Source organism: Macaca nemestrina, chromosome 12 (assembly GCF_043159975.1).
Source record: "Macaca nemestrina isolate mMacNem1 chromosome 12, mMacNem.hap1, whole genome shotgun sequence".
Taxonomy (NCBI): Eukaryota; Metazoa; Chordata; class Mammalia; order Primates; family Cercopithecidae; genus Macaca; species Macaca nemestrina.
In genome coordinates this window covers 101468287-101483203 of record NC_092136.1, presented here as the reverse complement: position 1 = coordinate 101483203, position 14917 = coordinate 101468287, and the positions used below count along the sequence as shown (strand labels likewise).

Below are 14917 nucleotides of genomic sequence, written 5' to 3'. Positions count from 1 at the left end.
ATAGATGCTGTTGAGGTCAGAAAGAAGAATAAGCTTAAGGAAGTCACAGTTGACTTGAGAGACAAATAGACACATGAATAAACAATAAAACTACCAGGTAGAGGTAAAAGCAACATACTGTAGAAATTCAGAGAAAACAATATTTAATTCCTATTAGGCTGCAGGGAAGTTATGTGGAAGATGGCATTTCAGCTGTATGTGGTGGAACAAGTAGGATTTTGGAAGGCAGAGAACGACAGAAAAGATATTTTAGGCCAAGGTACCAGCAAAAGCAAAAGATTGGAGATATAAAATAGTAGGAAATTAGAACTTTGACCAGTCAATCTCTTAATAAGAGGTATATGGAGAGATAAATGGTGTCAGATGCTGCCATTGTCCACATGGGCTGTACTACATGTGGAGAGGATGAAAGCTTGCATCCCTAGCCAAGATCTTCCCCACGGGTATCTCTAAACTCCCTCTACCTGTTTGAGGTAGTTCTGATCTGTCTTCTAGTGCCCATCACCTTTTACCATGGATTATTGTTATTTATGATGTGCTTACCTCCTTTACTAAATAATGCAGGTTGGAAACAGGTTTGATTCATCAAGTACAATGTTTTACAAAAGTGAATATTGGTTTCATTTTTTTCTATTCTATATGCTGTGAGAAGGCTTGTTTTTCTATACTCTGTTCTTGAGGTATTGCAGCCCAGGCTTTCCTGGGCAGCTTCTTGGTGCCACTGTCACCGATGTTTCATCCCAGTATCGGATGTCATGTGTCCATCTATCCTCAGGTCCAGTCTATCCAGAAAGGATAGAAGGAGGAAATGGCTACGGAAACACTCAGTATGTGCTTGGCTCTCAAGGTAGAGGAAGGTGTTTTCCTGCAGCTACCTGGCAGCTAACAGGGCAAGACAAGCAAATGGTCCTTTTCAACGCTGTCTCAGATTCTTACCTACTTTTTGCTTGCCTCCTAGGACACAGAGAAATTCACCTGATTCAAATTAAAGCATTTTGAACTCTAATGAATATTAATTATTTTCAAAATCTATATTACTAAATTTGCCTAATTTCAACATTTCTGTTTGCTTTACTGTATCCCTGTTTACATGCTTTCTCTAAACCACTGAAGGCTATTATATTCTCTATTTGTTCATTAATTCACTTGCCTACATCTTTTGAGTCCCTGCTCTTTTTTATTGGGGATAGTTGAGGATGAGGATGGCGAGGTAGTACAAAATACAAAGATAATTCAGTCAGCAATCCTGTCCTCAATTAGTTTATAATCCAATGTGATAGAAAAGACCTGTGTGTAGTAACTATCATATTAGGCATGACCTTATGAAGTGAGGAAGGGGCTAGTGGCTCAAAGGTGGGAAGAATCACATTTAACCAGGATGTAAACTCTTCATGGTCCCTAAATGCATTGCAAAATGTTGAGGTCTCCACATGATGATGAAGACGTAAAGATCTGGACATTCTTCTCTTTGTTCATCACATCCTTCTTTCTGCTCTCATCAGTGTGAAGTGTATGGATTAGCCACTTTCTTCCCATTTATGCTTCTCTATTTGCTCCATTGTCTTCAGCAGTTACCCAGAACCTCTGAACATGCATACCTTTCTCTAATGCCCTGCCTCTGTGAAGGTTTCAAGGCAAAGAAAAGATAAATCTAACCAAAAACATGAATGTATTTAGGACTATGTTATTAATGTCTTTTAAAAATCACTTTCAAAAATTTGATTACTGTTAAACAAGAGTAGCAGTTTAAAAAAATGCTTTTATAAAGTATATCCTAGAACTTGACAATTTTTATAATTAGAAACCTGACTCAAAATTATTGCACAAGGAGAAAGGGCAGTTGTTGGCTTGATTTTTAAGGCCTTTTTACAAAAACAAACAAGAAAAGATTTCTTCCCTGCCAGGTATCACACATTAAAACAAATACTCTTTTTCTCTGAGATTAGTTTGGACAGCCTTGCTGCATACAGGGCTGAGCCTCCCTTGCCTTCACATGTAAACTAACAGAGAAATCACATTCCGCCACCACCCATGGCTACTGCGACACTCACTCTTGTCCCAGCATCCCAGCCTCAGTTTACAGCAGGATGGGACCTTACAGGAATAGAGAAGTTGATGTCTCAGAGGTGAGGTTTGCTGCTGAGTCTGCTGCTTCTGCCCTTAAAAATAACTTCTTTTTTCTTACTTTAAATAATATATCGCCATGTTAGAAAATAATAATATCAAAATGAAGGACGCTTTAAAAATCATTCCTAATTTTGGCCCTCAAGAAATAAACACTGATATACTACAAACATGCCAGCACATACCCTTTTGGTCTTTTTTTTTTTTTCTTTTTAATCTTTTTAAATAGTCAACTCCCTTAGAGTCTCAGGAAATAAATGTCACTGAGGCTGGATAGCTTAGGCGTGGTCAGCCTCACAGAGACCTGAGAGATTGTATTGGCCACAGGAGATCCTCCCTGTTCATGGTTGGTAGGTAGGTAGGTAGGTAGGTATGTATGTATGTATGTATGTATGTATGTATGTATTTTTCTCCCTTTCTGTCTGAAAGATGTTTGAAAAACTCTGTTCATGTGTTCATTTGCACAGTTTAAAATTAATATCTATTTTTTTGTCTTCTGTAAGTATAAATGTTTTTAAGGGATATGATTTCTGCATGGTATACATATTGCCATTTAAGAATAGAACTCTTGAATTCTCCTTCAGATACATGCAAAGGACTCTAAATGTTATAATGATTTCATGCCCACCATCAACTAAGCGAACAACATCTTTAATGTTCAGAATAGCTGCATCTTTCCTTTTACTCCTGAGGTTATATTTTCAGTCCAATTTCCTTCACAACTATGATTCCTCATATTATAGCTTTTTATTATTGTAAAGTCTCTTAAAATTGCTTTATATAGATATCAACATATATAATATATATAAATAAAATACATATAACACACATATATATGAAATTGTAGAATTTGTTTCATTTCCTTTTGCTAAAAGGCTCTAGATATTGAAAATACTCTGGAAAGAGTTGTCACTATATCTATTATTAGCATATTAGATCAAAAACTACAAAAATAAACCCAGTTGTTAAAATTAATTAATATGGGCCAAGCGCAGGGGCTCATGCCTGTAATCCGTGCACTTTGGGAGGCTGAGGCGGGCGGATCACGAGGTCAGGAGTTTGAGACCAGCCTGACCAACATGGTAAAACCTGTCTCTACTAAAAATACAAAAAAATTAGCTGGGCATGGTGGCGTGCACCTGTAATCCCAGCTACGCAGGAGGCTGAGGCAGGATAATCACTTGAACCTGGGAGGCGGAGGTTGCAGTGAACTGATATCATGCCACTGCACTCCAGTCTGGGTGACAGAATGAGACTGTGTCTCAAAAAAAAAATTTTTTGAAAAATAAATTTTAACTATGTGACACAATTCTTATTGGATGTATTTTTTAGTGGTATTAATCATGTTCACGCTTTTGCTATATATTTAAGGAAAGAAAAATGTGTGTGTGTATATATATACAATATAAAATATGTATATATACACAATTTATATATATCTATGTATATGTAGCTAAAAATTAGTTGGTATGGCAACCAGTATGTTATTTTAGTCTTTGTTAATAGGATATATAAATTATTAAAGATTTTATAGAATAAAAATTAAAAGAGGATAAATAGTAGTAGGAATAAATATTTCTAGATATGATTTGATAACTATCTTACTGGATTAAAATTCTAAATCACAAAGAAATCACATGTAAGTTTCATCCATGGGTTTTGACCATTTTCCTGTAAAAATTTTGAATTCTGTAAACCATTCCAAGTCACATTTAAAATAATCACTCTTACTAAGCTTTTCTGCTTTACCTGTTTGAGACACTTTTCTTTTCTAGCTAATGATACATCTGAAAGATATTAAGAATAATATAAGGAATAATTTACATTTCAATACTTGACAAAGCATTGTTTGGTATTCGGTATTCCCTACTGATGCTGTCTTTGCCTAACTCTTTCTGGACTCTCACTCAAGAAGTGTTCATTCTTTGACAATTGTTGGCAAATGAAGGGGAAAAGTCATTAAAAATGGCCTTTGTTTCTGTCTCCACCCTGCACTCGCCATCTGAAATCAGAACATCCTAACATGAGCCACGGTGCTGCATTTCTATCACTAAGCGTCATCTTCAGCAGAAGTGTGTATTTATTCAGGGAAATACAGGAAGCCCTTCAGGGTTTATAGTACCTGGATACTATACAAGGGGGACTGTCTGTTGTTTAAAGGGGGACTCTCTTTTGTTTGCTACATGGGTGGGTGGGTGAGCCAAAGATGCATTTTCAAGGAAATCCATTTTAGGAAAGCTGAAGATCTGCAAATTGATTCCCTAAAATTTGTCCATATTCTACAGCTCCTTGGAAAGTATTCATGTACCTCTGTGTGAAGACGATTCATCTATTTTATGACAGTCAGAGAATGAGACTTTTCATAAAGATTTTATAAGCTCCAATATATAGCTTGCTTTTCTAAGCATCTTCCAAACTGTCTCCTACTACCATAACCCATAGTCCATTAACAAAAGAGACCATGGGAGATGTTACTGGGTTTCCGAGGCAGTTTTATCCTGTGCCTTGAACCTTCTAAGCCTAAATTTTTTGTTACTCATATCACCACATGTATAGCTGGTTCCAAGCAGAGGTGACACCAGACCTCAGCAGAGAAATCTAACAATTAGGTGAAGCCACAGGAACAAGAAGAAAACCAAGAGATGTTGGGGAGTTGCAGGTTTTAAAAGAAACTGGGGAAATATAATAAATATTTTTACCCATTCAAATTCAATTTTTATACTGAATCTTTATAAATAGTTTTAGGTTTTGGTAGCATGAGACCTCAGCCATCTTAAGCTTAAAATTGGGTTAAGACAATTTTGGCAACACACACAAACTCAGTAAAAAACAGAAAACCCAAAACTTTGACTGGTTTTGATACCAAAGAAGGACAGCAAAAGCTCTTGGTTTCTCTCCTTGACTTGAGTTTTCATTCAAATAAGGGATAACAGACTTAAAGACAAGGAGATCAATACCAGGGATGGTCTTGTCCACAAATACATTCCCCAGCAATCTTAATTTCTTTTTAGTTCTCAGTATGTGTCTATGACTTACGTCTCTAATTCCCTCTTTTTTTGAACCTATTTACCTTTTAGGTTTGTGTCTTTGTAGTGACACACAAGGTTTCCTTTTGTTCCCCTTAAAAATCCTCTCTTTTGGGGCTTGTCAGAGGGTAGGGGACAATGGGAGGGAGAGCATTAGGACAAATACCTAATGCATGCGGGGCTTAAAACCTAGATGACAGGTGGGTAGGTGCAGCAAACCACCATGGCACATATATACCTATGTAACAAACCTGTACGTTCTGCACCTGTATCCCAGAACTTAAAATAAAAATTAAAAAGGGGAAAAAAATCGCCTCTTTTATACAGCAGGAATCGTCCTCTTCTCTGTCATTCTGGATAGAGAGCTTTTCTGGAGGTCTTCCAGCTCCTTTACATCTTCCTAGAGGTCTGCGCACGGATGTGCACATGGCCCTCCAGATGCCTCTGCTGCTGACTCTGAGAAAGAGGAAGAGTAGAGAAGCTCCCGCCGTATCTGTTTTTAAACTGTTGCTATGTGTATAATATTCAAAAAATGCCTGGCATTGTTTCAAAGATAACTATCCTCCAAGAAAATGGCTGCTTTCAAAAGTACTTTTTGTTGGGACAAAGATGATGTGACTGTTATCAGACCTTAACAGGCTGACAAAGGGTGTCACATGCAAAATAGTCTGTGAGGCAGAATCACAGCTCCAGAAGAAGAGAGCTTGGATCCTGACCAAAGAGGAAGAAGAAAGTGTACCTTAGCTGAGCTTTATGAATTATTCTGTTATTTACACTCTGCTATAGCAAAATTTAAGTTGTCCATAATGACGTGAAATTAGGAGAAGGCCAGCAAATGAAATAACCTTTTCAAGGTCATATAGTTATTTAAGTGGCAGGGCAGAAATTCAAATCCAGGTATGCTTTCTACTCAGCTATGTTCCTTTCGTTACATCAGTTAGCAAAATGTGTTGATTACCTACTATGTACTTCACACCATGCTAGGTTGGGAGGATTCAAAGGTGAGTAAGATATAATCCTTGTCTTGAAGGATATTGAGTCTATTCAAGAGAGGCAGAAACATAAACCAATAAATGCAATAAAGTGATATGGGGGTGTGTGTGTGTGTATGTGTGTTATTGTCTTTGAATGTCCTATTGTAGTTTGAAACAGATGGGCAGAGAAAATCTCATTCTCATAGGACTGTAGGTCTGTGACAAGTCAACAGTTAGGGAGGGAGTTAAGTGCAACAGTTTGCTTGAAGAGCAACCCCAGCCCCTGAAACTCTTTACCTTCATCGCTGCTCTCCAAGCTTCGTAGCTTCAATGGGACCTGAAAATTCTTATGCAAAGGCAAGAGTGAAAGCTAATCAGACATTATGCTAAGTGTATATAACCAAACACTATATTAACTAAGCAGCCACTGCTGATGGCAACAATCAATAGAAAAAACCTGACATATCTAGGAAAATGTTTTTCTTCAATTCTTGTTTTGAAATTGTATTCCATTTCTTTTTACCTTTTCTATAGAATAGTGCCTGATTAACTTTTATATCCTCAGAATCCCACATAGTAGATGCTTTATAAATGCTTGTTAATCATCACCACAGAGCTCCATGATCAGTGTGCCATCTGGTGACATTTATCCTGAGGAGCAAGCCAGCCCCAGAGTTACACTTGGTCCCAAGAAGCATGGCTGGCCAATGCAACATTGTATATATCATAGTATTATACACTCATCTTACTGATATGGTTTGGATTTGTGTCCCTGCCCAAATCTCATGTCTAATTGGAGGGTGGGCCTGGTGGGAGATGACTGCGTCATGGGGATGGATTTTCCTCTTGCTATTCTCATGCTAGTGAGTGAGTTCTCATGAAATTTGATGTGTGTGAAGTGTGTGGCACTTCCCCCTTCACTCTGTCTCTCTCCTGCTGCCACGTGGAGAAGCTGCTTGCTTCCCCTTTGCCTTCTGCCATGATTGTAAGTTTCCTGAGGCCTCTCCAGAAGCAGAAGCCTGTATAGCCCATAGAACCATGAGCCAATTAAACCTCTCTTTTTTATAAATCACCCAGTCTCAGGTAGTTCTTGAGTGTCAGTGCCTCTGTTGCTGACTGAGAAAGAGGAAGGGACTAATATGCTTACTCTTCACATATGTAATCTCATTTTACAAACTCCCATCTTAGTAAGAGAGTGGTATCTATCACAGTGCTGTGCATAAACTATTTGTTGTGAAAATACATGAATAATTGTTTTATTTCCAACATTTGCAGATGATATCCAGGAATTCCAACATGACTTGATATTTGATAGCATAGCTTTGTGATGGGGACTGCAAAGAGCTAGATACTGTTTGTGAAATAATGAAGACAGTAATAATTATAATTACCATTGATCTGCACTACCCCGTGCCAGGAAGTTGGCATTCATTGTCTTGTAAAATCTTCACAGCAACCCTAATTCATGGGTACTAATATTATTCCCTTTTTAAACATGAGGGTTAGAAGCTTTAAGAGATTAAATCATTTATCTAAAGTCACGTAGCTAGTAAGTTTCAAACCCAGGTCTGCCATCTCCAAAGCCCACATAGTAGATTACTGAGAATCAAGGCATACATTTTTCTCTACCCTGTTAATTTCTATGAAGTAAACTTCATTCTTTATATAGAAAGAAGAGCCAGAGATTAAAATCACACATCATAACATTATTTAAAATCCAGCTAAGAGAAACTTTCGAAATGATCATTTTAACAGGGGTATTTTTTTGTAGTTTCTAAACTGTGTTTCATTAGCCCACTATGATTTATCTCTTTTCAACTTTTCAAAGGTTAATAGGCAAGCACCCATATCTGATTAATGAACGTACGGTGTAGGTGTGTGATCCAAAGACATGACCCAGAATTAAGTTAACCCACCAACTTCACTTTTCCTCTCACGGAACCAACATCATAGTGCTGCATTCTAGCTAATGAACTACCACCAACGTTGTATTTGAGGAGCTTACATGTCAGTTACTGAAAATATGAATTAATAGTAATGTCAATAACTTAAAATAGGAAAATATTTGTAAATGATTTCCCAAGTAGAAAAAGTACATATTTCTGAAATCATAGTCTTATTCTTTCTTTCTCTCTCTTTTTCAATAGGTATTTTTGCTTAAGAAAATGTCTTAGGAATTAGTGATGAATTGGACAGAAATTTATAGATTAAGGTATTAAATACCACAAAACTCTTGCACTTTACTTTTTCAGTCCATGTGGTTTCTGCTTTAAAAAAGTGTTACCTACATTTGTAAGATCATACGTTCTTTTCCAATATCTAAATATATCTGAGCTTTCTTAGAATTCTAGAGAGCACTGATTTTGACAATTACTTTGTTGCTTTTAAAAGGACTAAGAATTCACTATACTTGAACTCTACATTCCAGAGAAGCCAGGTGCATTAAATTTTGTCTTAGCTCCATGGTATGTTTTGAATGTCAAGTGATGGCCTGTTTTCAGATCTTCTCTTTGATGATGTAAAATAAAGTAGTTACCCTTTATCGAATGCTTGCTAAATGCTCACAACCATGCTAAGTCCTTGGCATGCATAATCTCTTTAATACTTATTTAATCTCACTAAACCTCACTGTTCTTATCTGTAAAATGAGAGTAATAAGAACCCCTACCTGATAGACTGCTTCTGACTTATTAAAGGTTACATAGCTCATAAGTAAAAGAGTTGGGATTTGATTACATGTATCCAGCTCTAAGCTACCAAGTCGTAACTACTATAGTATAGTGGACACGGACAAATATGTACCTCCGTGTCTAAGAGTTTGTCCCCAGGGCCCTAACAGACTATTTTATAAAATGGGCAAAGCCATTTCCTTGTAACACTCTATATACTATCTGCCTAGATGTCTGTTTATAAGTAGTTTGAGCCATTTTCAGCTAGACATTCTCAAGTAAGACACAATTTGCTTTATCAATTTGCTTTTCTGGAATCTTTTTGGACCTGCATTTTAGCGAATTGTAGCCTGTTTAGCAGTTACTAAACTGCACTGATACTCACTTTTGGCATGATTTACAGAAAGGAGCCCAAGCAGGTACCTTACACATACCTAGTATTAAGCTGTTCTCCATGCAGACACCCCCTAAATATGGCCTTATTAACTGACATCCAGAATCACATATATTTCTCTGGATCTTTCCAAAGAAATCTTTTCATCCTACAACACACTGGTTTCAGGAAGAGGAGACAATTAACTTTAAATCTGCAGCGCTGGGTTTAAGAGAAAAGTCTGTCATTGAAGCTGTGTAAGAACCTTAGTTTTTTCATGTGCAAAATGGTAACAGTATTTGCTCTGCTTGCCCCCTCAGTTGTTTCAAAAATCAAAGTAGAAAAGCACTCTGCAAATAAGAGAGATAAAGTGGCATTATCCCAAAGGCAAAAGGCTTGGGGCCAAGAAGATTTAGGGTTAAAGCTTGATTTTGGTGCTTACTAGCTGCATGATTTTGGACACACAATTCAACCTGAGCAATTGTAAAGATTAAATGAGATAATACCATCCACCTGCAATACAATAAGCTCTAGCTCAAGTTTGTCCAACCCACACCCCAGGGACATGTGGGTTGAACATGAGGCCCAGGATGGTTTTGAATGCAGCTCAACACAAATTTGTAAATTTTCTAAAAACATTGTGAGATTTCTTTGTGAAAATGTTTTAAGTTCATCAGCTATCATTAGTGTTAGTGTGTTTTATGTGTGGCCCAAGACAATTCTTCTTCCAATGTAGCCCAGGGAAGCCAAAAGATTGAACACCCCTGCTAATAGGCTTTCTTGATTAGCATTTAGTTATAGGTGGTCTTAGTGTAAGAAAATAGAGGGAGGAAATGTTAGAAAGGCATGAATGAAGATGTAAAATGATGCCATATAGAAGCATGACATGAGTTTATGGTAATCTGAATGTGACCTGCACAATTTAAGTCTTCCCAATAGAGTATTAGGTCATCAGCAGCAAACTACAAAACTACAACAGTGTTTCATTAAACTTTCTTTTCTCTAAAGAGATGAGTCTCAAATTGCAGACTCTGTGTCTAGATTTCATCTTTTGAGGCTGTGCCTGCCGTACAAAGTTCTTCAATTAAAATCTGTTAAATAGACATGTACTTGCTCTTCTCTGGAAACTTTCCAAATGTTCTATGCTTCTCAAGTTTACTAACACAGTTTACAAGGTCTTCCAAAGACCTATTAAATGTATATTGCATGCCTAACTGATGAAGTTGTGCCCATGAAGGAGATGATATATGCAGAGGTCCTATGATCATGCTGTGGAAAAAGTTGGTTATTTTTTATTTCTTCTGAATCAATAGGTGAGTTTGGTACACCATACTCTTTTTTTTTTTTTTTTTTTTTTTTGAGACAGGGTCTCGCTTTGTTGCCCAGGCTGGAGTGGCAGTGGCACAATCATGGATCACTGCAGCCTCAACCTGCCCGGGTGATCCTCCCATCTCAGCCTCCTGAGTAGCTGGGACTACAGGAACACACCACCACTCATGGCTAATTTTTTCTGTATTTTTTAAAAATTATACTTTAAGTTCTAGGGTACATGTGCACAACGTGCAGGTTTGTTACATATGTATACATGTGCCATGTTGGTGTGCTGCACCGATTAACTCATCATTTACATTAGGTATATCTCCTAATGCTTAGAGACAGGGTTTTGCCCTGTTGCTCAGGCTGGTCTCCAACTTCTGGGCTCAAGTGATCTGCCCACTTCAGCCTCCCAAAGTGAGGGGATTACAGGCGGGAGCCACCACACCTGGCCAGCATACTCCTTTTTAAATAACTTTGGTTATGCTTTAGATAAATTTCCTTTTTGAGGGTATGAAGAAAATCTTCATGTGCTAAAATATTTTAGAGGTCAGCAGAAACTGCAATTGAAATATGATAAATGAACAGTAAAACTAAAAATGGAATGTTTCTCGGGTGCGGTGGCTCACGCCTGTAATCCTAGCACTTTTGGGAGGCCAAGGCGGGCGGATCATGAGGTCAGGAGATCGAGACCATCCTGGCTAACACGGTGAAACCCCGTCTCCACTAAAAATACAAAAATTAGCCGGACGTGGTGGCGGGCGCCTGTAGTCCCAGCTACTCTGGAGGCTGAGGCAGGAGAATGGCGTGAACCCGGGAGGCGGAGCTTGCAGTAAGCCGAGATCGCGCCATTGCACTCCAGCCTGGGCGATAGAGTGAGACTCCGTCTCAAAAAAAAAAAAAAAAAAAAAAAAAAAGTAGAATGTTTCCCCTGAAGTGTAAAATCCTTCAAGTCTCTGAAGCATAGTGAAACGAGCTATTCTCCATTATTGCTTTTGTTTTGCTTTGTCTTTCTTAGAATGACTACAAAAAACTGTCAATGCAGTGCAAAGACTTTGTTGTCGGACTCCTTGATCTGTGCAGAAACACTGAAGAAGTCGAGGCCATTCTGAATGGGGATGTTGAAACGCTCCAGAGTGGTGATCACGGTCGCCCAAATCTCAGCCGTTTAAAACTTGCCATTAAATATGAAGTAAAAAAAGTAAGGTCAGGCATGAAGCCTATTTACATTATTTTGGTTCTTGTTAGTGCTAAATAAGGATAAAGGGTTGATATTTTTAGATTAAGCTGGGATTTACTTTTTTCTTTCTTTTCTTTCTTTTTTTTTTTTTTTGTTTTGTTTTGTTTTGTTTTTTGAGACGGAGTCTCGCTCTGTTGCCCAGGCTGGAGTACAGTAGTGCGATCTCGGCTCACTTCAAGCTCCGCCTTCTGAGTTCACGCCATTCTCCTGCCTCGGCCTCCCGAGTAGCTGGGACTACAGGCGCCCACCACAGTGCCCAGCTGATTTTTTGTATTTTTAGTAAAGACGGGGTTTCACTACGTTGCCTAGGCTGGTCTTCAATTCCTGACCTCCTGATCCGCCCACCTCAGCCTCCCAAAGTGCTGGGATTACAGGCGTGAGGCACAGTGTCCAGCCGGGATTTTCTAACAGTTGCACTAGGCAGATTCTCTAACAAATCATAAGCATCTATACTAGTTGTGAGGTACTTTACCTACACTAAATGCCAGTCGTCTTTAAAATCTAGACGTATTTATGTAGAACCTTACAGGGATTGCCACTTTCTTTGACTGGGCTAATGATATAACAATGACTTTATGAATCCAAATTCTAAAACATTTGTTATAAGACAGGAACATCATTATTTGAGACTCAATTCCATTTTCCCATTTCTTCCTGTTTTCCAATAATGCCTTCAATTCCTTCTTTGCCACATTAGACTTTCCACCAGCTGCATTTTTATTTGTGAAATATTTTTAGTCTCCGTCTTCAAGCATTGGTCCCATTCTCTGCTTTCTTAGATTATGTGAGGTATCTTTTAAAAAGCTGGCCGGGCACAATGGCTCATGCCTGTAATCCCAGCTCTTTGGGAGGCAGAGGCGAGTGGATCACTTGACGTCAGGAGTTGGAGACCAGCCTAGGCAACGTACTGAAACCCCGTCTCTACTAAAACTACAAAAATTAGCTGGGTGTGGTGGCATGCACCTACAGTCTCAGCTACTAGGGAGGCTGAGGTGGGAGGATCGCTTGAACTCTGGAGGCAGAGGTTGCAGTGAGCCAAGATCATGTCACTGTACTCCAGGCTGGGTGACAGAGCGAGACTCTCTCTCAAAATAAATAGATAGATAGATAGATAGATAGATAGATAGATAGATAGATAGATAGCTTTTAAAGGTAGGTTTTTCTAATAAAAGTAACATATGCTTATGGTAAGTTTTCAAATAGTATAAACATGTCTCCTCCCAATTTTTCCAGTTCTGAAGGGAGAATAATGAACCATTGTTATGTTTCTATACACAAATTTCTTTCTTGGATAACTTTACATTACAGTCAATAAATGTCCACTTTATCTTTTTAAAGGTTGTATTGTTATCTCATTATATTCACATCTGTTTACTATTTAGGGATGTTTATTATAATTTTCAGATTTTTGTTATTAGATTTTTATTTTTTATACAGTAAACATTTGTTCATATAGCTTGCTTACTTGCATGACTTTTACTTGTAAACAAAAATTCTTAGATGTGGAATTAATATGTCAATTTTTATTTTTAGGTTTCCAAACATTTGCTAGGTTTCCCTTCAAAAATGATGTACCAGTTTCCATAAACACCAACAGTGTGTGACAGGGCCTATTTCTTCCACCCACAGTGGGTTTTATCTAACTTTACCATTCTGAGTAGATAAACATTCTATCTTGTTTTAGACTTAACTCCGTTTTCTACCTACCTCTCAAACTGTCTTTGAGGTTAATCACCCTTAAGAGTCACTTGTAGTTCTTTTATATAACCTGCCCTTTGTCATATTTTATATTAATATTAAATATTGTAACTTTTTAATATCTTTACCAATTTTTATTTTGGGATATTGCTTTTTGTATATTAAATAACTCTGCCATATGTATGTTTCAGTTGTAAAAATAAATACATGAGAATTTAAAGATTCCCTCAAAAAATAAATATTGAAAATTTAAGTCTTCTTAATTGAAAGAGTTCTTGGCACAAGAATAAAAGGAGAGATCAATAGAATAAAATAGGCAGTCCAGAAACAGACCCATATACAAATGGGAATTTAGTATTAACTGTGTGACATTGTAGGTCAATGCAGGAAAGGTGATATTTTTTAAAAAGTATTTAGGCACCTGAGTTAATACGATCTCTTTCTAGATGAAAAACTATATAATCATAAGAGCTCTACATAAAATGTAGATTAATCTTTTTATAATCCATTAAAATTTTTTCTGTGCTTTGAAAGAAAGCTTGTTTGTTATAAAGGAAAAGCTTGATAAATTGGAATCTTCAAATTTATGTAAAACATATTAGAACCTTTTCCCATTTGCTTGTTGCCTGTTAATTTGATGTTTTATGTTTGCTCTTTAATTCTAACAATATATTTCATTGGAAAGCATGGAACTATTAGAACACATGAAAATCATTTATGCTGAACCTTTCTTTAATCAAACTTAAATGTTTTGTCACTTCCCTGCTAGTTTGTAGCTCATCCAAACTGCCAACAGCAACTTCTCTCCATTTGGTATGAGAATCTTTCTGGTTTACGACAGCAGACAATGGCGGTCAAGTTCCTTGTGGTCCTTGCTGTTGCCATTGGACTGCCCTTCTTGGCTCTCATTTACTGGTTTGCTCCATGCAGCAAGGTATGTATGTGAAGCCTACACCTCTATTATCTACTAGAAGAATGTCTTAAGTGGGGAAAAAAACTTACCTTCAGAGTGAAAATTTAAGGAATTATAGTTGAGTTTCAGTAGTCTTTATTGTTTTTAATATTATAAAATAACTCCTGTTTGGGCTTAAATAATTTTCTTGCTTTTATTGTCATAAAATAATACATGTTTGCTATAGGAAACAAAAAAGTGGAAAAGATAAAATTCACCTGTAATATCACCACTGTTAATGTATGAAAGGAAACTCAGTAACTATATTAGTTTATTTCCTTTTACTCTTTTCTCTATGTACATCCATGCATATACTTTTATATTTCTTAATGAGGTCATAGTACCATTGAGCATATATTTCAAATGACATCCTAAAAGATGAAAACTTTTTCTGTTTCTCCTCTGGAAAAAATTGAGATGAAAGTTTTGTCTTGTATTTATTTTAGCTAATATGACCAGATAAATCTTAAATCAAAGGCAGTCATGTAAATACTAGTGTAATACTTGTTTCAGTAAAGAATATATATATATATATATATATATATAT

At 37.1% G+C, this 14917-nt stretch overlaps 1 protein-coding gene across 7 annotated transcripts in view; it reads left to right on the top strand.

Moving 5' to 3' along the window:
- LOC105466503 (transient receptor potential cation channel subfamily C member 6) overlaps positions 1 to 14917 on the top strand; it is a 256881-nt gene that overhangs the window by 203712 nt on the left and 38252 nt on the right. For all 7 annotated transcript variants that reach the window (XM_011715466.3, XM_011715464.3, XM_011715469.2 and 4 more), the window contains 2 exons: positions 11499 to 11681; positions 14188 to 14352. In XM_011715466.3, the coding sequence (XP_011713768.1) occupies positions 11499 to 11681; positions 14188 to 14352 (348 nt within the window). The remainder of the gene's footprint in view (positions 1 to 11498; positions 11682 to 14187; positions 14353 to 14917) is intronic.